Source organism: Sebastes umbrosus, chromosome 15 (assembly GCF_015220745.1).
Source record: "Sebastes umbrosus isolate fSebUmb1 chromosome 15, fSebUmb1.pri, whole genome shotgun sequence".
Taxonomy (NCBI): Eukaryota; Metazoa; Chordata; class Actinopteri; order Perciformes; family Sebastidae; genus Sebastes; species Sebastes umbrosus.
The window spans coordinates 1,930,496-1,955,417 of NC_051283.1; the positions used below are offsets into that span (position 1 = coordinate 1,930,496).

The window sequence follows — 24,922 nt, forward strand, 5'->3', positions numbered from 1 at the left end:
ACAAGACGTCATTTTCATGTCTTTATGAGATAAGTTTTTATCTTTAAAATCTTAATTTCTGAAAGGAAATATGTCCTGGCCTGACGTGTGTTCTGTATGCCGCTGTAATAACAAAATAAAGTGCTGCATTAAAATCAAAAAAATAAATGAAAGACAGAAAGAACTATTGAAATGGGGAGAGGACAAAGTAGCTGTTAAGTTTCTGGTTTGTTTTGTCTGTTTAAAGTGTCAGTAGGCAGAATATTTTTAGCATCATTGGGCAAAAATTCCATAATAACCTTTCAGCATATTGTAATTCAAGTGTTCTGAGAGAAAACTAGACTTCTGCTCCTCCTCATGGCTCTGTTTTCAGGCTTTAGAACATCTAGCCTGTGACGGAAGACTTTGACCAATCACAGGTCATTTCATTGAGAGAGAGCGTTCCTATTGGCTGTGCTCCGGTCATGTGACCAGAACTTGCCATTCTTTCACCAGATTTCACAATGGTGGCGGTGTCACAAACTTTCTAATTTTACAGCTAAACAATACACAACAAGACGATTCTGAAAACATTTGAGGAGAGAAATAGGCATTAACGTAACAGACTATTGATTCATATTTGATCAGCGCTGCCTAGTTTGACCGCTTGATCGGAGTTTGCGAGTGATTGACAGCTGGCTCTCATAGACAGCAGCTGGACATCAGACCTCACATTAGCTCTTACTGCTTGTTTTCCTCTGGTCTGTGAAATCTTGCAGATGCCGTTAGGAGCACCGGAGGACACAGGAGGACACCGGAGGCACCCCGACTGAAGAGGTTTATTTCACAACAATGACCCGCTAGCTGTACATTATCCTGCTTATTACACGGCTACTTACTGAAGAAATCAATAATTTGAAACAAGAATGGTCCTCCAGAGTCTGACATCTGAACTGCGCCCATAGCAACAGTCTGTTATACATAGCAACGGTCTGTTATACAGAAATAACAGACCGTAGAACACCGTGATTGACCAATCAGAATTGAGTACTCAACAAATTTGTGTAATAAAGCCCAATAATGAATGAATGAATAAGTAAATAAAATGATTCACCACTTGCATAACAAAACAACTTTCCTTTAGAGCTTTCTGTTGGATGTTTGATTCATTCAGCTTGAGATGTGTCAAATACAGTTTAAAGGGATAGTTTGGGTGTTTCTCAGTGGGGTTGTATGAGGTACTTCTCCATAGTCAGTGTGTTACCTACAGTAGAGTTACTTCATGGGAGCAAAGTGATGTACTACTGTGGACGGGGGCAGCAGCAAAACAGATTTTAGACACCTAAAAATATCGATATCAGTTTAAGTGTACGTTATATTTAGAATATTTTCATCACTTTACCTCCCCGACAGACAGCCCTTTCTGACGGGGAACTGAAGCCGTTATCTCTGCTCTCGCCAAAGCCACCAGACTTCGCAGAGCACGGGGGTTCCTTGATCGGTTAGCAACTCCTGTGTTCTGCGAGGTCAAATTACTGGGTTTTTTCAATGGAGTCTGGTTGCTTTGTCGAGAGCAGAGATAACAACTTAAGTTTCTCGTTGGAAATCTAGTCTGTATAGCTGTCTGACAGCAAGGTAAACCGGTGAAAATATTCTAAATACGTTTTTTAGGTGTCTAAACTACGTTTTGAGCTGCCCCCGTCCACAGTAGTGCATTACTTTGCTCCCGTGCAGTAACTCTACTGTAGGTAAAGTACTACACTGACTATGGAGAAGTACCTCATACGACCCCACTTCAAAACATCTGAACCATCCCTTTAAGGAGGCGGGTCTCCAGATTGTACTGGTGGTCAGTGGACGCCAATAAAAGAGGTCACAGATCACTTCCTGTCCCTATAACTTGGCCTACATTTAATGTGACTTGTTCTTTTCTTTTTTTTTACACAGTACAATACAGCAAGAACCAGGAAGAAGAAGTCTGTTTGGTTTACTTAACTTAAATTAACCCATAATTTAAACTGTCCTGATGCGTTAAACCCATCTGGTACAAAAACTCAAATATTACATCCACTCAGGATTCCTGCCTGGAGAGACGTGTCCCTTGAGGAGCAGAGAAGAAGAAGAAGAGGAGGCACCGGAGCTCATTACAGACCAAGTGTGGAGGTGTCTGAGGAAGAGGAGGATGAAGAGCAGGAGGAGAAGCTGGATTTAGGCTCGGTGGCGTCGATGCAGACTCGTCCCTCGACTCGTGTGTCTGTCCCTGAAGACCAGCTCAGTAGAAGAAATACACTGAGGAGGCAGAGCGGAGGAGGTCATGTCTAAGTCGTATATTAACAATTAGAACCGGGCAAACTCCATCTCCTGGTGAGGATCAGGTGACATGAATGAAAGCTCTAGAACAGGGGTCAGCAACCTTTACTATTAAAAGAGCTATTTTAGGCAAAAAAAAAAAAAAATCTGTCTGGAGCCGCAAAACATTATACAGTTTAAAGTATAACTATATAGTATATACTGTAAGTCTAATGCAGTGAAAGCTAAAGTGCAAATGTACTACGGAGTATTAGTATCCAAAATAAAATCAAATTATTACGAGAATAAAGTAATAACTTAACGAGAAAAAAGGTTGTAATATTACGAGAATAAAGTCATAATTTAACAAGAAAAAGAAGTCATAATATTACGAGAATAAAGTCATAACTTAACCAGAAAAAAAATCGTAGTATTACGAGAATAAAGTCATAACTTTACGAGAAAAAAATCGTAATATTACGAGAATAAAGTCATAACTTTACGAGAAAAAAAACGTAATATTACGAAAATAAAGTCATAACTTTACGAGAAAAAAAGAAAAAAAAATACTTTATAATATTATGAATTTATTCTCATAATATTACAAACTTTTTTCTCTTAAATTTATGACTTTTCTCGTAAACTTCTGACTTTATTCTCGTAATATTATGACTTTATTCTCGTAAAATTATGATTTTATTCTCGAAATCTCTGATTTTTTTTTTTTCCTCAATGTGGCCCTAATACTCCGTCGTACCGTCGTACCATAGACCTACAACAATGATAAATAAAAATGAAAATTTAACACAAAACAGTTATTCATTTCCATTTTTATAAATCCACAGGGATCCACTGGAGAGGGGCTAAAGAAACGCATGTGGCTCCGGAGCCGCAGGTTGCTGACCCCTGCTCTAGAACAACATCTTGAGGTGAGTGATGATTTTTTTTACTTAACAATAGCACGTCTGACATATGAAACATTTTCAGTGATTTGATTTGGTCTTTTTGGTCAGTAGTCATGTTCTGCATGAAAACAAAGAAAGCTCATTATTTCTGAATACACTGGCTAAGTGAAAATCCTGATAACAAATATTTTCTGTCTCCCTCAAACAGGTCTAAAAGCCGTCTGTTGTGTGCAAAATTAACATTTTGGCCAAAAGGTTAGCATTAGAGAAACGCTGATGGAGGGCAGGTTTCATCATCTGGGGACTTTAAATGTTACTAAAGTTCTGCCAACTAACTTTGTTTTTCTTCTGCCTGATGGCAGCACTCGAGGGAAGACCAGAGGTTTACCAAAGTTATGAGGATTCATTCATCCTGTAAATACCATGAATATCAACGAGTAAACCCTGTTTTTGATAAACAACAAATAATTAAGAGAAAATCCTCCAACCAAAGAGTAAAAAAAGAAAAGAAAAATATCTTCACTACACTACCAGAGAAAACACAAAAATATTTTTATTTTAATAATGAATAATTGATGTTAACTTTATAACTAGTCTATCCACTGTCCTGTCAATAAAATGCTAAAAAATGCCCCCAAAAAATAACTTAAAAAAAAATGTGAAGCCTGTCTGCTATATGACAAAAATATACAGTATATGTATGTGTGTGATGTTTGATTACTTACAGAAGATGGCTCCACAAAATATTAGACCTACAATCGCCATGATGATCATCATCTGGAAGAAACACAAAAAGTCACTTAGACGAATAAACAGGGCGAGTGAAATAATCCTTTAACCTTCCTGTTTTCCTCGGGTCACATTTGACCCGTTTTCAAACTTCATTATATCATACATACGGGTTTCTTTCATCTGATTGCCCCAAAATAACACAGATGGAAGTAATTCATAATTTCTGGGGTTTTTACTCAAAAATGAGGTATGATTGCATGTAAATGAGGTTTATTGACCACAGAAAAAAAGTGTAAAACTTGAGTTGGAATGAAGTTAGCTAAAAAGGTGTCATTATGTGCTGTCATTGAAAATGTTTTATAACATAATATTTATAATATTCTGACTAAACTTTGACATATACCCATCTGTGATAATCCATCAATATTGTGTTCCTCTGATACTAACTATAGTCAAAATTATTAATAATTTCTGCTTTTTTTTTACTCAAAAATTAGGTGTACTTTAATGGAAATAATGTTTATTAACCATAAATCCCCCCTCCCCAAAAAAGTGTAAAACTTGTGGTAATGAGTTGGAATGAGGTTGGGCGAAAAAGTGTTACACAGAATTGGGTGATAATTTATGCCATATCCTTTATAAACCGTCCAACCAGAGCAAAAGTTGTACGGTCGACGAGAAGACAATAGAAGGGTTAAACAACTTCTATTTCTAAAATCAGCAAAAATTAATTTAGTAGGAAATTAAAGGACATGTGAAATTAAATGTGACTATTTGTTGACTAATTTAGACTCCACATGTGTTTGTCCCTTTTATTTTTTTTGCAGACGATGTGATAGTGTTTATGTTTTTGGTTTATGTTTTTGTTTGTTTGGGGGATTATTTTCAGGTCCAATATGACAATATGCAACGTTACACAAACACAGTCAGGTGGTGTGTGTGTGTGGACCTACATAGTCCATAAATAAATCCAGCCAGAGCTGCTGACAGAAAGGAAATCACATCCCCTCTGACGGGGGGAGGGCGAGAGAGATTAACAAGAACAAGAGCATAGAGAGAGAGAAAGATTGGTACTGGCTTCATGTGTGTGTCTGCTTGTATACATGGAGAGAAGAGAAATTAGAGAATATAGATGTTTGTGAAAGAAAAAAAAAAAAAAAGACTTATTCTACATTTTCTCTTTTCAGCAAATCCCATAAACAGCTCCATTTAAAAAGGAATCAGTAATATCCTGAAACAGCTGCTCACTGTAGTTTTTATCTAACACAGTGAGGCTCAGTGATGTGTTTTTAATGGAGCTCTAGGGCAGTGATTCTCAAAGTGGGGTCCGGGGCACTCTGTCAGGGGGTCGGCGAAATAATTTGCTATAAATTATAAAATGGTGCTGTATCATTAAAAAGTGCAGATGGGGAACCATTTACATCAATATAACCAAGCATATTGTGTGTATTACTCACATCCACTTTAGCTTTGGGCCAATAGAAGCTCTGATATGATTGTGACACACAGCAATAAGTTCATTATTTTTAAGTTGAAGCACTAACTGACAGTCAGCTTTAGACTGGTAACGTTAAATGTCTGTATTTAATAGGACTACGCCAGTCTTGCTGCTGTTAATTTTCTGAAAGCTGTTAAGATCGATTACTTTAAATGGAGGCTATAAATGCTGTCATGTTTAGTCCAAATGTCATTTGAATAAAATCACCCTCTGTTTAAAAGGTATATACGGTATAAACAGGTCTGAAGTATTTAGGTTGAAAAGTTGTAGAATACAAATAGATCCAGTAGCATCTTAGAGTACAAATGATAGTAAGCTTTTATCAGTGTTACGATTATGAGCGGGTCCTTGGTAAAGTTTCTCCCCTGTAAGGAGTCCTTGGCCCCAAAAAGTTTGAGATTTATGCCACAGAGGAAGTCAGGGTTTGGATGCATACAGAAGGATAAAGCCACTGATGCTTTTGTCTTTTCATGGGATTTGTTGACAATAAGAATTAATAATAATAAGAATAAATTATAACTCCTCAAAGTCATCAAATTCCCCCAAAAAACAATACAAATAACATGACCGTGGTGTTGTAGGGGTTAATGTTAAAGGCTAGGGGATGCATTATGTCAATAAGGGTCCTCACAAGTATATTGGTCCAAACGTGTGTGTGTGTGTGTGTGTGTATTGGGGGGTGGGTGGAGTTACATCACAAATCACAGCTGGCTCTTTAATCCCAGACTGTCACTGTATAATCCAGATTGGGATTTCTCTCTCTGACTTCCTCCTCGCCGTCAATCAGACTCTCCTCTAATGTAATCCCCCTCTCTGAACGGCAGCTTCTGATTGGACGATCTGGAAACTGAACGTTAGAGGCGGAGCGCTGGATGAAGGGATGCTGAGATCAAAACGGATCGGAGGCCGAGGAGGCTGGGATGGATGGATGGATGGACGGATGGATGGATGGATGGATGGATGGATGGACGGATGGATGGATGGACGGACGGACGGATGGATGGATGGATGGATGGATGGATGGGTGGATGGATGGATGGATGGATGGATGGATGGATGATGGATGGATGGATGGATAAATGGATGGCTGGATAATGGATGAATGGATGGATGGATGGATGGATGGATGGATGGATGGATGGATGGATGGATGGATGATGGATGGATGGATAAATGGATAAATGGATGGCTGGATAATGGATGAATGGATGGATGGATGGATGGAACAGGGTGTGATGTGGTGATGGAGGTGAACGAGGGATAAAGATGGTGGCTGGAGGGTAAATCCAGGACTGAGCTGAGTCTAACTGGACTTTATTTCAGTTTCATTCAGCTGGTGAATTTCTCCATAACGAGTTCAAACTAACGCAGATCATAAAAACAGCCTGTTGTTAGGACAGAAGTTCATTTTTAATCTTTTGTTTCATGAGTTCCATAACACAATATGTCAACAAGTATGTTTCCCTCCCTCAGGATGTCATTACTTTATCACATTAGCTAAATCAATGATATGATGATACATCTTTTTAATTGCCTTTTAAAACCATTACCAACTAAAACAACTTGCTTGCCAGTGTGTAGGATTTAGCGGCATTTATTGGCAGAAATTTAGTGTAATATTCTAGGGCACCCACGAGTCTCCCCTTTACAGACATGCCCACTTTATGATAATCACATGCAGTTTGGGGCAAGTCATAGTCAAGTCAGCACACTGACACACTGACAGCTGTTGTTGCCTGTTGGGCTGCAGTTTGTCATGTTATGATTGGAGCATATTGTTTTATGCTAAATGCAGTACCTGTGAGGGTTTCTGGACAATATCTGTCATTGATTTGTGTTGTTAATTGATTTCTGTAACCCTCCCAAAACTGCAGCTCCAGTTTCACTGCGCATGTGTCATACCCCGTAGCTCAAGACCGTGTTCCAGGCTTCATTCAATAGCCTTTGGGAGTGATTCCTCTGAAAGGAGTTCACCATGTCGCTCCTCCATGTTTCTACGGTAGTCTAGAACGGACAAACCAAACTCCAACGCCACTGTAGGTTCTTCTACACGTTTGGAAAGCGAGGAGTGAGCAGAGAGGTATTCAGATGGTTGCAATCTGCAGTCTCACCGCTAGATGCCACTAAATCCTGCACACTTCTCCTTTAAAGGTCCCATATCATGCTCATTTTTAGGTTCATACTTGTATTTTGGGTTTCTATTAGAACATGTTTACATACTTTAATGTTCAAACAACACATTATTTTTCTCACACTGTCTGTCTGAATATACATGTATACACCCTCTAACAGAAACGCTCCGTTTTAGTGCATTGCAACGGAATGGCAACGGAATTGCGTTGCTAGGAAACAGCTTGGGCCAATGTTTACTTCCTGTCAGCTGATGTCATTCACATACACTGCAACAGGAAGGAAACTGGGACACATTTAGAATGTTTACGTTTAAAACTATGAAATTGTCTAAATATTGTAGATTTGTGACATCACAAATGGACAGAAACCCTGACAGCTTGTTTCAAAGGCCAGGTTTCTGAATACGGCCTGTGTGTATAGCTCCATGGATTGAGCATTTTGATACTTTCACAGTATTTATATAGCACTTCAACCTGCTTTATAATAAAAAAAGACGTCAAAATCTCACTTTGTACAATATGGGACCTTTAATTAACACTGGTAGGAGACAGAATGTCGTCTCCAGTGACAAAGTTAGACATTTTGAATGCCCATAACAATGTCACACTCCTTTCACCTTTTCTTCTGATAGATCGTGATAATTTGATTGACAACAACAGGTTGCTTGTCAGGAGAACGTAAACGCAGGTCGTTTTAAGCATTTGAACATATAACCGATGCTGTTGTTTATCTGGTGAGTGAGCTAAAGAGTCCTCTTTACTCATCCGCATTGCGCATCCATGCTATTGGTATCTACATCATCTACAACATCATATAGTTTTCTGATTATCCGGTTTCCAGCTGCCACACTCAACCGACTGTCAGCCAACGTTTTCCCAACTAGAATCTGGTTTCTTTTAAGATCAGCATTACAAAAGAGACAGCGAGATAAAGAAATTAAAGCCCTGAGCCCCGTAATGTAGTCGCACTGCTAAAACTGGTAAGTCTTTACATAGTACTGAGAAGGACTGATGCATGATGGGAAACAAACACACACTCCAAACATGCCCCCACCTTGCAGTTTTTCCACCAGTACTTGTTCTTGAGTTTGGCGGCGCTGCTCTCGAACTGCGAGGCTCCGGCCTGCAGGGCATCGGCCCGGTCGTCCAGCTCCGACAGCTTCTGGTCTCTCTCCAGGACTTTGTCCACATTCACGCGCATGATGTCCACCACCTGACGGACAACAACAACATCTGTCAGCGTCACAATTAAATGTGTCATCTTAATCTGTCGCTCATTTTAATGCCCATTTTCCTTTTTTGAGTTTCTTTCTTTCTGACATAGTTTGTAGTGAACTTGAGCTCTATTAAAAGTGTGGCTCTTTGTCTCTGAGCAGCATCCTCACCTCGTCAACCTGTGCTTGTGTCTGCTGCAGTCGTCTGTTGCTGGTGAGGTTTGGGGCCGCAGCAGGGCCCCCCTCACCCTCCGAGGCCCCGGGAGTACCTGCGTCTGGAGTCGACCTTTCAGACCCAGAGAGTGCAGGTGAGACGGAGGAACGAGCACAATTCATCACAGAAAACTCCAAAAGTTTTTGGTAAAAATTCAGTCGTCACCTAAACTCGATCACTTCATGTCTTGAGATCATTTATTTTGTGTAACCATGTTGCAGAAAGGAGACTATGTACACTTTGGCCATACGTGACATTAACATGATGATGTAAAGTGATCAAACAAAGTGCAGCAGTAGCATTACTGGCTCAGTGATGTCTGTTATACAGCAAAATCAATCTTTAGTTTGCTAACATTAGCAACCATTAGCTTCCAGACCAAGCGAGGCTGTAGCAGAAAAACTCCTGAGTTTATTGAATGGATCAAAAAGGCATTTTATTGTTTTTACAGTTACAGTTACAGTCTTGATTTTTATAGCTGCAGAGAAACTTTGCACATTTCGCATCTCTAACTGGCAGCAGCAAAATAAAATCCGAAACTTTGACTCACAGCCACAAATGTATTAACATCCTGATGCTCAGCGAGTCTGTGATGTCTTTACATAAAACAAGAGACAAAAGACGAAAGATACTGACCAAAATCTCTACGACCAAGTTTTAGTTTTTATTTCAAATCTCTTGATTCATGATAGGACAGGCACATAAAAATGTGTTATGACAATAATGTAATAAAACGGTACTCATCATTTTGCTGTTGTGAGCTTTCAAATCTTGTTTATACTCTCATAAACACAGAAAGAGAAAGTTTTCTGAAGCTCAAATGATAAAGCAGAATCTGATCTTTCACCATAAGTACAATTTTGAGGTACTTTATTTGAATATTTCCCCTTTCTGCAACTTTAAATGTTTCTTCTTAACTACATTTATTTGACAGTTGATTTGCAGGTTCAAACTAATAATGCAAAGTAGAAAGTAGCAGCGAGCACGTCTCCAAATCTCGAACACTATCGGGTGCCAGCTATATTATATTATATATATATATATATATATATATATATATATATATTCAGCTATAAACCCTGATTTCTTTCTTCAGAATAATAATACAAAATATAATAAATCAATAAATGATGCTGCATTATTACATTTAAGGCAGTTGCGATATGCCAGTATTGATGATAACCGTGATATTTAAAAAAATAAATATTAATACCATGATAACAATAGACATGGTAATGTTGTGTAAATAATCCACCACCTTTTAAATCATTTTATACATACAGTTATGGTTACAGACTCATATTTTGAGTGTTTATTTACCAAAAAAAAGACAAAACACACAATAAACAAAGTTAAAGATGAATTTGACTGATAGCATTTTTATTATTATTATTATTATTATTATTATTATTAATATTATTATTTTAAATTATAGAAATTGCGATATTATTGTGAATTCTTTTGGCCACGATATTCATGTAGTAAAAATTGGATCTCCTGACAGCCCTAATTACAGATGAAGCCACTCAGCAGTGTATATATATATATATATATATATAAAGTAGATCAAATGAGCTCCACCTTTACCAGTTGCAACATTAAAGTGATGTTTACACACAAATGCATCAATAATTATAATCCAATAATATGATATAGGTATATACAATACTAAAATGTTTTTACTTTTGTTACTTTAAAGGTCCCATACCGTTCCCATTTTCAGTTTCATACTTGTATTTTGTGTTTCCATTAGAACATGTTTACATGCTGTAATGTTGAAAAAACTTTATTTTCCTCATACTGTCTGCCTGAATATACCGGTATTTATCCTCTGTCTGAAACGCTCCGTTTTAGTGCATTTCAATGGAATTGTAATGGAATTGCAACAGAATTGCGTTGCTAGGCAACAGCTTGGCTCCATGTTTACTTCCTGTCAGCTGATGTTATTTACATACACTGCAATAGGAAATAAACTGGGACACATTTAGAATGTTTGTTTAAAACCGTGTAATGGTCTAAATATTGTATATTTGTGACATCACAAATGGGCAGAAATCCTGAAGGCTTGTTTCAAACGCACAATTACTGAATACGGGCTGTGTGTATTTCTCCGTATATTGAGTGTTTTGATAGTTTAACAGTATTTATAATATAAAATACATGAAAATCTCACTTTTTACAATATGGGACCTTTACGTATATTTTGATAATACTCAAGTAATGTTTGGAATGCAGATCTTAATAACAAAGTATTTTAAACCTTGTGGTATTGTATTTATTAAAGTAGCTGGAATATGAAATCTGTCATTTTCTCAGCGATGTTATAAAGTAGAAACTATGAATTTACAAATTCAATAATTGAAACATCAAACTTTGGCCTCTGTCCATAGAAGCAAAGTATCAGAGAGTTTTACAGCATCAGCAGTTTAAAAGAATAACAATCACTTTCACTTTGCCCGCCTCCTCCATCCTCTGTTCTAACAGACAGGCTGGTTGTCCACAAGCAAAATGGAGACAGATTAGTGCAGCCAGAGAGGCTCCGACCAGAGAGGGCTGATAGAGATCAACACGCACGCACTAATACCTCTCCTCCTCCCCCACTAGAGGACATAAAGAGGACTAAACCATCTTCATTATAGGTTTGCTTTTCCACAAACATTCTTCCAAGTGTTGGCCACATTTTGCGCCACATTTCATTCACTTCTCTGTGATGCTGCGAGCTAAATAAAGTGCGTAATAGTGTAGAAAAGCACTTTGTGCCGTCACTATATTGATGGATAGTTGTGTAAGTGAGTCAGCTGGTGAGTCATTGTAATATTTCTGCTGCTGCCCAGAAATGTCCAGACTACACAAACCCCAGATAGCAGTAGACGCGTCTTTTGTGACGTTGTGTTCATGTTGCTATACTGAACTAGTTCAGTTTAGCAACATGAACATAATAAAACTAAAAGTCACAATCAAGGAAATATGGATTATAATGAAAATGTGTAGTTTTAATGCACCGGAAACCACATTATTATTATTATTATTGTTATTATTGTTATTATTATTATTATTATTATTATTATGCAACAGCTGATTAATCAAAGTTGAATTTAGCATAATAAATAGATATTCCTCATAGTTATATGAGTAAAAATGAAATATGTTTGAGTACTCACATCTCAGCGGCAGGATGATGGAGATAATCTGAGTCCGACAGAGAGAGAGAGAGAGAGGGTGAGGAGGGTGAAACAGAGAGAGAGAGAGAGGGTGACGAGGGTGAGAGAGAGATGAAGAGAGAGACCAGTTGAATATAAATCGAGGATGACTTCAGTCCTCTCCCTCTCTGTCTGATTTCTTGAGTCACTTTCTCCTTACAAGCCAAAGAAAAGTACAACTGGAGCAGCTGCGCAGATTAAACAAATATCTGCGTCACACTCGCCCCGCCCCCCCACACACTGGCTTTATCATTTCATATATAAATATATAATCAGTAATACTTCAAATGAAACAGATGCATAGGTAAAAATGCATAAAAGCAAAAGAGGATAATAAATAAATAAATACAAGTAACGTAAAGCATGCTGGGGGTCAAAATAAATAAATAAATAATTAAATAATTAAATAAATAAACAGTAATTTAAGTACAAACATTAAATTGGGAGCATAGTCTCACCGTTTTTGCTGTTATTGTCTTAATTTACAGCTCTATTTCTTTCTTAAAGACATGAAAGTGAGGTTTAACTTTAGCAAAATGTACATTTATGAATGTAAAACATTGCAACAAGTATAATGAGATTGATTAGAAAATACTCTCTCTCATATATATTATGTTGAACCTTAAAAAATTCAATTCAATTCAATTTATTTTTATACAGCGTCAAATCATAATAGAAGTCCTCCACAACCAGAAACATTTAGCAAATGAGCTAAAAGAAACGAAGAAAACCTGCAGTAAAGTAAAACCTGCAGGAATAACTACGAGGGAAGACGCGACGGGAAACAGAAATCTGGTTTGAAGGAACCTTTGGAGTCGACACCACCAGGCTCAAACAATGGCAGACACCTGTGAGATTAAACAATTAATCATGGAGCTGAAGGAATCAATCTTCAGGGGTGAAAATACAAAGATTTCCGAGCTAATACAGAGCTGGACATTCAGAAAATAACGCAGCAAACAACGGATATACGACAAGATGTGGAGACACAATGAACACCAGAGTATCAGAGATGGAGACCAGGGCGAGTGATGATCATTAAAACACATTAACAGTCGTACAGTTGGTCCGTCGTACAGGAGGCGGCTGTGGCTCAGAGGGTATAGCAGGTTGTCCACCAATCGGAAGGTCGGTGGTTCGACCAAGACACAAGACCCCAAATTGCTCCCGAAGGCATAGCCATCGGTGTGTGAATGAGTATTGAGATCAGATCCTGATGGGCAAAGTTGTCACCTTAGCAGCCTCTGCCATCAGTGTATGAATGTGTGTGTGAATAGGTGAATGCTGACATGTAGTGTAAAAGCGCTTTGAGTGCTCGGAAGACTAGAAAAGCGCTATATAAATGCAAGTCCAAGAAAAAGTTTGGAAATTTGTGTTTGGTGGATTATTTCTCTGTTGTTACAATGCTAATGGTCATTGTATTTTACATGGTTGGAAAGCCTGTTTATTTACCTTCACAATGATGTCCAACTTGTAAGGATCATGCATTTGTGGGATGAGCAGCACAGCTGATTATGTGGGTAGCGCCCAAGAAAAATTGGCCAAAATGTTCTGCCAATGGTAAACAGAGTATTCTCCTGTTGGTATTGACTCTTGTTTTGAGTTGTTTGGTGGATTGGATGATTGAACTCTCTATCAGTAACAAGGAACAAACAAGACATATTGGCTATTTTACACTTTATTCATTTAATACACCGTCAGGAGCCTCAGTAGCGGTGGATGATCCATACGCAGCCACAACAGCCTGGCACCTCCTCCTCATGCTGGTCACCAACCTGGTCACACGTTGCTGTGGAGGGATCCCGTTTGGACATGCACTTCTTCCTGCAGGGTGCGGTTTACCTCATGCAAGGTGTGTTTTATCTCCTGCAGGCTGCGGTTTTCCTCCTGAAAGGTGTGCTTTTCCTCCTGCAGGGTTCGGTTTTCCTCATGCAAGGTATGGTTTTCCTTAATCAAGGTGTTGTTTTTCTCAAGCAAGGTTTGGTTTGTCTCCTGCAAGGTGTGGCTTTTTCTCATGCAAGGTTTGGTTTTTGCCTTTTTGGAACATCTTGCTGCACGCTTCCTTAATAAGCCGCGTCACCATCTCCTTCTGACAGCTGAGTTCGATCCTTTCAACATGGATCTCTGCTGAAAACTTTTCTAGGCTGGTTCTGTGAGCCACCCTGAGCTCCCTCACTTCGTTCGGTTTTCCTCCTGAAGAAGCGTAGTTTTCTCCACTTGTTTATGGAGGGACTCCGATAGGACGAGCACTTCATCCTGCAGTGTGCGGTGTTCCTTATGCAAGGTGTACTTCTCTCCTGCAGGATGCGGATTCCTCCTGCAAGGTGTGCTTTTCCTCCTGCAGGGTGCGGTTTTCCTCATGCAAGGTGTGGTTTTCCTTAATCACGGTGTTGTTTTTCTCAAGCAAGGTTTGGCTTGTCTCCTGCAAGTAATGGAATCTTCCACTTTATGGACAAATTTTCCATGGCGATTTCCTGTCATTGGCCCAAAGTCGTCTCAATAGACAAGGTAATGAAGTGACATGTCCAATGGCAATGCAAATGGTTCTGCGATCCACTAGATGGCAATAGCGTGCTATTGGGGACATTTTTCAACCATTTTATAACCAAAATGCACCAAAATTGGCACAGAGGCCCCAAATTGGACCTGGTACACCGCCAAGAGGTCCAAACGGGTCTACATTGTCTGATGAGTCCGACGCAAGCAATATAAACACTGAAAATCAATAAGTCAATGTTAATGTATGGCCAGTGGACACGTTGACCTTTTTTGACCTTTAACCAATTAAGGACATATTTTCAATTCTGCAATGAATTTTGACTCCAAAATCGCACCACGTAATCTCTGCGACCTCCTGAATCAACTGGCCTTGGATCTGTATTGCTACAATGACCCTAAAAGGGAGTAGCAGTGGAGGAGAGTAAGAAGCCTAAAACACAGGATTCTGGATTAGAGGGTCAATTTTAGGTACCCCTATAAATTTCACATCATTTAAAGCTATTTTAGCTGAAACATGACTGTCCATTACAAATCCTTTATAATGGTATTTTCCCTAACTTTCAACCCCCATTCATTTGTAATTTCAAATGGACAACTTCCCCCAGAGTGTACAAAATACATAGAGATGTGCAACCACCACAGGATTGCTCTAGAATGAGTGGAGATCAACATCTTTCAGTTTCAGAACTAGAAGCTCTAGAAAAAAACTTGGTCCAAAATCACCCCCTCCACCAAGTTTTAGGTGCTTAATCTTGACCCCAATAACTATCGCTGCTCCACATTTGGGGCCTGTAGGTCCTCTGGTGTCCGAGTAATAGCCGTAAGAACTTTGAGTGGAAAAATTGGGTGTGCAATAACTTTTTCTAAGGCGTCCAGAGCTTCCAAATTTTAGGGACCTTTTCTCCTGCCAACAAAGAGTAGCAGCAAATTTGAGCTCTATAGCTCCTCAGGAGCCCGAGCAGCAGCCTAACCTAAAATTCATAATTTTTGAATGCAAGTGAATTTGAAATGGACAAAATATCCACTTAAAATACCTTTATGTTAGCGACTTCGCCTCACTTTGGGGGCCATTTGGGACTCTTACCAAGGGTCACTCTGTGCCGTTCGAGGCCACGGGTCGATTGCGGGTCAATCAGAGCAGCTTTTGATTTCATATTCTGCGATTAGGCTCATATTCTGACCTATACTCAGCCCAAAGGAGGCTTTCTAAACCTCCAAATGTGGATCAAATTAGACAGCTTAATAAAATATAAGTCACTTTGGATGTGTATGACATAAATAATAAGAAACTGTGCCTTATTTCGCCTTATTTTGCCTAATTTGGCCAAGTTTTACCTGTTTTTTGCATTTTCCTACTGGTTGAGGCCTACTGTTTTGGTCTTGTTTAGGGAAGTGTGTTTTTGTGCTTTCCTGAAGCCCAATCAACTTGAAACTCAGGACACTAAAACCACATAGTTGAGTGATGAAGATGTTTTTGGTGTCTCTAAACCCCTGAGAACCTTCTTAAAGAGGCCAAAGTATTTTTAAAAATGTGAATGGGAAGGTATTGCTATTGGACACCTGGCCTCGAAATTATCCCTCAGTTCCCTCTTTTGACCCAAAGGATGACCAAAGGAGCTAAAACTCGGTACATCTTAAAAGAACAGTTCATGATGAATAACTGACAAGACTTTGATGGATCTAGACCAGTGGTCTCAAACTCAATTTACCTGGGGGCCGCTGGAGGCAGAGTCTGGGTGAGGCTGGGCCGCATCAGGTATTCCACAAAAAAAGCTTTGTTAAAAAAAAAACAATCTTCTCAAACGTCATTATTAACAGTTCTTTAACTTGAATGGGTTCTTCTGAACATGAACGGTTCTTCTGAACATGAACTGTCCTGAACATGAATGGAACATTGAAGAACATGAACAGTTCTTCTGAACATGGCCTCTATTGCGTCTCCCACTTTTCCTGAAATTGTCTGTGCTCGTCACCAACCTTTCTCTTCACTGCAGGCTTTGAAAAGACATGATATATATTCATTCCACTTGGTGTCACTCCACAATAAAGTTGTGCCTGCTGTGTTTGTGTTGCTCTGCAATTACACCACCAAACCGCTAGTTGGCGGCGGCGTCTCTATGAGTTTCTTCTTCTTCTTCTTGTACTACAAACAGAAACTGAGCGGAGTTGGAGCTAATAACTGTTGAACCACAGAACTTTTACTGACATTACTGCAACGCCGAAAAGAGAAAATATATCTGAGTGGATTTGTGTGAACAAACATTAAAAAGATGGAGGCAGAGAGAAGTAGAACTTTCTGTGGTTGTCCGTGGTCCTGGCCGCTCAGCATCGCTGAGAGACTGGACCAATCACAGCTGTTGCGGTCTGCGTCGCCGCGACGTGTAGTTACATGTCTGGAGAGGTGCACGTCAGGCTACGGCGTCGATTCAACGCAGAAGTATAAATCAAGCTTTAATCAAGCTTATGCGATGTTACACGGGCGCCGCCACAGTTGTTGTGAAATGTTTCTCTGCTTGCATCAAGCCCGGCCGATTGCCCGCCCCCGGGAGCCATATACCCCGCTGGGATTGGTAGGTTCGTTCAGCTCGGGCTCGTGCAACAAAGGGACCTTACACACACAACGCGGCAAACTGCCATTCACATAAAACTCGCGGGCCGAGGGCGCCTGGTTAGCTCAGTTGGTAGAGCGGGCGCCCATGTAACAAGACTTGGTCCTGACTGCAGTATGGAAAAAATAAACTTAAAGTATGTGAAGTGGACTTGATTTGTCGACTTCACATCCCTTACCACAGGGCCCCGGGTATTTGGTCATACCTCCAATTAACACAGATTTGAACTAGATGGTGAATCAGAAAACAACTAAAATATAAAATGTTTACTTTGTGTTCATTTATTTATTTTAATAACAACAATACAACCATAACAATGCAATGGCTCATGGTAAATCTCTTGTTGGCTCTCTAAATTATAGAGTTCTGTTTTGATTTGATGCTTTATAAAAATAAATTGAATTGAATTGATACTTGTTGTGAATGATTGTTTTATTTTTATTTTTTATTTTTTTTATTATTATTGATAGAAAAATAAGTGTGGATATCATAGGCCTATTAGGTGTTTATTGATATAAGATAAGATAAAATAAGAAACACAACCCGTTCATATCATACGCCTATAAGGTGCTCTTTTATTTTGTATTATTATTATTGTTGTTATCATTATTGATTAAAAAAATACCTGTTAATGTGTGTCTTTGCTTGTTGTATGGATTTTAGAATAAATTATTTTTTTATTGTGAATACCTTTGTCCAATGGCAATACCGAGCGATTAAGGATGGGGTTGTCCAATGGCAATACCCAAAGAGCCTGCCATCTGGTGGACAGTTGAAGGATTGCACCGAGAGCGCTTAAAATTGAGTACATTTTGAATTATCGTAACTCCGTCGGGGAAAGGGCCAGAGCTCCAGTTTTCGGCCCCCTCAATTATAGTGATGTTTAGTAATTTAGAACCCTTTCCCTGATTTTTAGGACCCCGGGAAAGACAATTAAGGGAAAGGTTTAGAGTGTCCAATTTTCATTTTTGAGCCCATGTTTAAGGTCACCTATTATGCAAAATGCACTTTTCCATGTGTTTTAAACATCAGTATCTGTCCCCAGTGTGTCTACAGGTCACCATAGTGTCATAAAAAACCATCCTCTCTTTTTCTACTGCTCCATCTCTCAGAAAATGTGTCTGAAAAAATGCTGATCAGCACTTCCTTAAATTGGTGACGTCGGTGATATTTTTCATGCCATATAAGGGTTTCTGGTTTCCACTGCAACACAACAACGACCCCCTCCCTCCATACCTCCATACTACTACTCCATACAGAGTAGCTTTCTCAGCAAGCTGTGTCCGCCATTGTTATTTCTACTCGTACTAGTGAACATGCAGAAAGGAGCTAAACACCTTGTTTGTTCTGTTTTGTTGGCAGCAATACGCCACACAAATGTTTGCACAATTTTCCAACTTCGGAGACTCTTAAGACCCAGTTGATAGAGTTTATCTTCGCTGGTGCTGTGCCTAAAAACGTCGTTAAAACTTTGTACGTATGTGCAAATCATTTTACCAACGACTGCTTTGCGAATCAGGGTCAGTACCAGTCAGGATTTGCTAATGCCTTGATACTAAAGACTGGATCCATCCCAACTGTCCGGGATGCATCGGGAGACTCTGAAGCTGTAAATTCTTTTAACCTGACACACTGATATAAAATCAGCAAGAAATATGAAATAACTGAAATATTATGCTTCAGGGTGCTACACTCACAGCAAATGTTTTGTTCTTCACAGGGATGATTCTGTCGGTCATTTCTCACAAATGAACCTGTAAAGACAAACGTAAAACAGAGTGTATGTTTACGGTTTACAGAGTTTATGCATGACGTAAATACTGAGCTGACGTGACAGAGCTAAAATTATCATATTTACTGGAGCAAAACTGTCAGGAAAACCTGGAATCTTGGCCGCAGATGTTGTTAATTTCTCACCAATTTCGGATCAGATTCCTCCGGTAACATGCGCTGGGTGAAGTTTCTGGTTTATAAACTTTTAATTAGTTTATTATTGACGGTGGAAAATGCTGATAAAATCAGTCAATCTGTCTTCCTGCTCTCTCCGGCTGCAGAGCGGGGAAGAAAGTGACGCTGTGTTGAGGGCGTTTGATTGACAGCAGAGACCAGGAAACGCTGACCAATCAGAGCAGACTGGGAGGAGACAGGCTCTGAACCAGAGTTTTTCAGACAGAGGGTGAAAGAGGCTTTATGCAGGCAGACAGTATGAGAAGAATAAAGTTTTTTTTAACATTACAGCATGTAAACATGTTCTAGTACAACATTAAAAATACATCTATGAACCTGGAAATGAGCATAATATGAGACCTTTAAGTCCAGAGCTTCTGGGATTCCTTGCAGGCAAAGCTTCTGGGCAGCAACTGGGAGGAGCATCGTACGCTCCATAATAACCTTTCTGCATATTGTAATTCAAGTGTACTGAGAGAAAACTAGACTTCTGCTCCTCATCATGGCTCTGTTTTCAGGCTTTAGAAAATCTAGCCCGTGACGGGAGACTTTGACCAATCACAGGTCAGTTCATTGAGAGAGCGTTCCTATTGGCTGTGCGCCGGTCATGTGACCGGAACTTGGCGTTCCTTCACCAGATTTCACAATGGCGGCGGCGTCACAAACTTTCTCATTTTACAGCTAAACCGTGCACTACAAGATGATTCTGAAAACATTTGAGTTGAGGAATAGGCATTAACGTAACAGAATATTGATCCATATTTGATCAGCGATGCCTAGTTTGATCGTTTGGTCGGAGTTCGCGAGTGATTGACAGCCGGCTCTCATAGACGGCAGCTGGACAGCAGATCTCAAATCAGTTCTTTACTGCTTGTTTTCCTCCGGTCTGTGAAATCTTTCAGATGCCGTTAGGAGCACCGGAGGACACAGAGGAACATGATTTTTGTCAGGTGACCTGTTTCATGTACTACTGTCACGATATAGCGACCGTTTTATAAATATAACTTTTTTTAATCATATTTGCTCCAATCTCGCCTACTTCAGCTTTAAGCAAAACCCTGCTACAGTCAGGTGGTCGGTCTAAGTACAGCACTTCGGTGGTGGTACTGACCAGACATCTCTCCTCTTTGGCTGGTCCCTTCCGTTCTCTAGTGTTCATTTCATGGAGAACCTGTAGGTGTTTGCCCTGACAGAGCCCACATGGTTTCCGGAGGTCACAATTAGCTGCCTGATGAGATCTTGCACAACGCCAGCATTTGTTGTGAGTCTTTATCCAGTCGGACAGTTGATCTTTGGACAGCTCCTGTATGGCAGAACACTGACTGAGATAGTGCTGAGTGTTTTCGCAGTAAGGGCAATATGGCTTCGCTTTGCCTTATTTCTTACTCTGGAAACTTGGGGGCGCCGAACTGTCCTTAGCTCCATGTAAAACCCTGTTGGCTTGCCTTTTCTGATGACCTGCCTTGTCTTTGGCTCCTGCACTGGGGAGATGTCCATCGTAGTCATGACACCAGGCCTCATATTGTAGCCAGTCAGAGAAACCACCGGAGTGTAGACCGTGTTTGGGTTGTGGTACATGGCTCGCCTGAAGTCTGCTCTCTGCTCTGATGGGAGCTTACTCAGCAGGCGAGCTACATGAGACCCATACTTCAGCTCTGCTTCACCTTCTGGGCCCAGAATCTCAAGCATCCCTGCTAAGGAGCGTACCTGAAGAGAAAACTTCTCGAACGCTGCAGTGTCCCCTCTGCGAACATCTGGCGAATCCATAACACTGGAAATCCTCTTCAGAGCAATCTGGTGTGGCTGACCAAACTTCTCATTGAGGGCTGTCATGGTGTCTGAGTATGGAGTAGCAGAATCAGAATTGAGGTAAGAATCTGCAACAAGTCTGGCCTCTTACAGCTTGAGGTGGTCTACCAAGATCTGGTATTTGAACAGTTCACTGCAATCTGGAGGTAAAAGGCCAGTCAGAGCTATCTGTAGCCGTGCAAAGACACTGGGGTCCTGACAACTGAAGTAGGGGATGCTTGGTCTTGGCCCTCTGTATGTCGGCTCAGAAGCAGCGTTATAGGGGGGTTGAGGTGTTGATGTTGATGCAGACCACTTCAGCTCCTGTGGCTCGTAAGCAGTAGCATGGCTGGTTATTTGTTCGGGAGAGGGCTGAGTATACTGCATGCTCTGACCAAATGGAACCGGTCCAGGATCAGAGGGCGGAGATGATGACTGCGGTCTAGCTTTCAGATTCTCCACTATCTTAAAGGGAATCCGTATTGTGGGATCCTCACTGTGTGTAGGTGCCTTAACTATTGGTGAGATGATCTGGTGGGCAGAGGCCGTCGCTTGGTTCTTTATAACCTGAAGGTCAGTCATCAACTTTTCCAGCATGCTTAATACTGGTTCTGTAACTGAAGGAGGTTGTTGCTCCTCGGCTCCGGGCCATGGAGGGGGGTCAGGCCAAACCACGTCGTCGTCTCCTTCCAACTCCTTTAATGGAGGTGGAGGCGGGAGATCCTGCAGAGGACCGGTTCTTGTCCATGGTTGAAGGGATGGCCTGATCGGCTAGGTGTGATGGGCTGATGGGATGCTAGACGTGCTGGACTGATCCCATCAGCCTTCTCATCTCTTCTTTGTATTCTCTAAGTTCACTCAGTTCTGCATGCAATGTTTTTTGAGACTTCTGCAGCTGTACGGATCTCTTCTAGCTCTGAAAGATACTGCAGGGGTGGTCTGGAGTCTCTCTGTGGTGAATGAAAGGTGTAGAGTGACCTACATGGCTGTCCAGGGGGTATATGGGTTTGTGGTCCAAAGCCAGTCTCCGCCCAGCTGTGGATGGTTTGATCATGAGAGGGGGTCTACTTATGTAATGTCTGCCATTGAGCAGGTCGTCCACCGTGTGGGTCTAGTGGAGAGGTGAGTGGTGTCATCTTGGCAGCCGCCTGCATTTCCAAGACTTTGCTGTGCTGCACTGGAGGGTGGTGGAGAATGTCTCCTCCAGCGTTCACAACTTGTGTCGTAATTCTCAAATCCAATCGGTGGGCGGGTCTGCCGCCTTGGCCCGACTGCTGGTGAATCAGTGGTAAGTATCCTTATCCGTCTCGAAGGACCAAATTGTAAATGAGGAATCTGTCTTAAGCTGGTGGATATATGACGCTCGCTGCTGGGTGTTGGTCAGGACACAAAACTCCACTCTCTGATTAAGTCTGTTAAGTCCTCTCTTCTTTATCGATAAATCTAGGATATGTATGTGTGGTCTATGTGTGTTGTTTATTTGTGTGGTCTGTGCTGTTTGTGGTCCTACAGAAACAAACAGAGAAATACAATATCAGCTTACTTGACTAAAAGTGACTTACAATTTACCTAAACAATATAAGCAACTTAAACAGTGGTATTTCTTGTGTTAATAATATAGCCACAGTGAACTCAATATATACTGTACATTTACACAAATCCTGACAGCAACTACATACTGTAAAACTGTTTCTTTCAGCACAATATACACACTGATTACCACAATACTATATAGCTGAATTAACGTAATGAATAAGCGGTGACATGTGGTGGCCGAAACAGGCACCGCAGCTGAGCGCATACAACGCAGCCTTAATTAACGACACTTAATTACCTACAGGCTGAACATGAGCTGATCATGAGCTGAACATGAGCTGAACACGAGGCAACGTGTAATTAGACACATTTAACCACTCTACACAGTAGACAATACTATAAGAAATATAGCAATAGGCTATAGTAAAATATCAATGCACGTGAATAAAGACTATGAATAGTAGTGATGTTACGTGCTGTGCCGAGGCTTCAGTGCGTGTGTCGAGTACTCCAGAAAGTTTTCCGCGATGCGCGTATCGAGGCTTGTATCGTTTTAGACCAATGACGTCATTGATGACGTCCGAAGCCTCGCTGCCCGGCCATACCGCCTGACTGGTTCAGGAAGTGGTTCAGATCTTCACTGGTTAAACCAAAGCCACTTTCCAGAAGTGGCACAGAACACTAATATTACCCCTCCTGCCATTATTATATTATATTACACTACAATACAATACAATTATTGACCAAAGGATTGGTTTACACACATAAGATGCATTACTCATAAAACAATTACAGTTTATTATACACGTATGTTATATACTCATAATATACTTACTAGAAAGTAGACATTATATTATATATTATATAGATATAAATGGATTACATGGTAATATATTTTTTTTCATTGTTTATAGTCATTCCCAACAGCCTTTACTGGAGCAAAATACAGTATATCACAGATCACATGGTTAAGATCATATCTGCCTGTTTTACACTCTTTGGCCACCAGGTGGTTTCATGTTCTCATGAAGCCTCAAGAAATGAACCCTTTAAAGGGACTATTTGTAACTTTCAGAAATGCTTCTTAACAGCGACACCTGTGGCCGTGAAATCAACGAAAGACAGCGTCGGGCTCGCGCTTGCTCGCTCTAAATATACCTGAACAAGCATCGCTCAAAACAGTGAGGCGACACACGTCAGCTAAAACCACAATATCACTCTATATTTCAGCTGCTTGGCAGTAATGTTAGCTGACCAGACGAAGGTCTCTCCATGAACATGATTTAGATCAGATCCTAGTCTTGACTTTTCCTGCCTAAGTGCAGGCTGAGGCAGCGGGGCTCTGCAGCGTGTCTCCCTGCTCTCTCCGCCCGCAGCCGGAGAGAGCAGAGGAGACACCGGCACCCGGTCGGTAACGAGAAGACAACGTAACTCTCTGCACAGCTCCATCACTTCACAAGACACGGAAAACCTCTGTTGGTCTGGAGGAGATGCAGCATTTATTTCTGCACAAACGTCCACTGTACATTCACTAGATATTCTCAGAGCTAAACTAACTCTGCTGCAGTGTGGAGTGAGCGCGCGTTCACGTCTAGAGGTGGAGCGAGCTGATCTCTGTCTGAGTGAAGGCGAGCAGGCAGAGGAGGAGGGTACAGCGGCTACACGCGAACACGCATATGCGAGCGCGCATGTGTGCCGACCCGCTACATTTATACACTTACAAAGTTACAAACAGTCCCTTTAACGAACCAATTTGCTGGAAAGCTTCAATGCTTCATGAAGCTCCAGCTCGCCATCACTAACGAAGAGCCTGATATCATTCCGATAGCATGCTCATTAGCAGATACGGTAAGCACAGCACGGTATGGAAGCACGAGATAAACAAGTACAGAAAGGAATAAATCGAGAGTTACTACATAGAAGTCAAAGGAGAGCAAATAAGAAAGCACTTACTGTATGTCATGAACGCACAACAACACATGAACTAGCTCCCTCTACTCAGCCACATGCCAGCTACTGAGCCCCTGTTTCCTCTGTTGCTTACTGGGGTATTAATTGAGTCAGCCAGCAGGGGGCGTATAGTGACTGTCACTGCATACGCATAGAAAGGTGGGAATTAAGCCATACAGTTATTATACCTAATAAACAGTAACAACTTCCATACAAACCAATTCTGAACTTTGCATTATCATAGTCCTATTACAGTCCAGGCCTTTCTAACAACTGAAATGTTATCATGGAATTTTTGCCCAATAATGCCAAAAATGTACTGCCTACTGCCACTTTAACTGCACTTATATATATGAAGATTTAATTTGCAAAATCCATTCTTAAAATCAATAAACCAACACCACTTTTTTTTTTATATATTCCTCGGACTGAAACTCCAAAAAGTCCTGAG

General features: G+C 40.6%; 1 protein-coding gene across 1 annotated transcript; it reads right to left on the reverse strand.

Moving 5' to 3' along the window:
- Nucleotides 1-1,703: 1,703 nt before the first annotated feature.
- On the reverse strand, nt 1,704-12,286 carry LOC119502771 (vesicle-associated membrane protein 2-like). The gene is made up of 5 exons (XM_037793967.1): nt 12,104-12,286; nt 8,900-9,014; nt 8,569-8,727; nt 3,878-3,929; nt 1,704-2,247 (listed from the first exon to the last, which is right to left on the reverse strand). Coding segments are annotated over exons 1-5 (345 nt in total). The 5' UTR covers nt 12,106-12,286; the 3' UTR covers nt 1,704-2,230.
- Nucleotides 12,287-24,922: the final 12,636 nt, after the last annotated feature.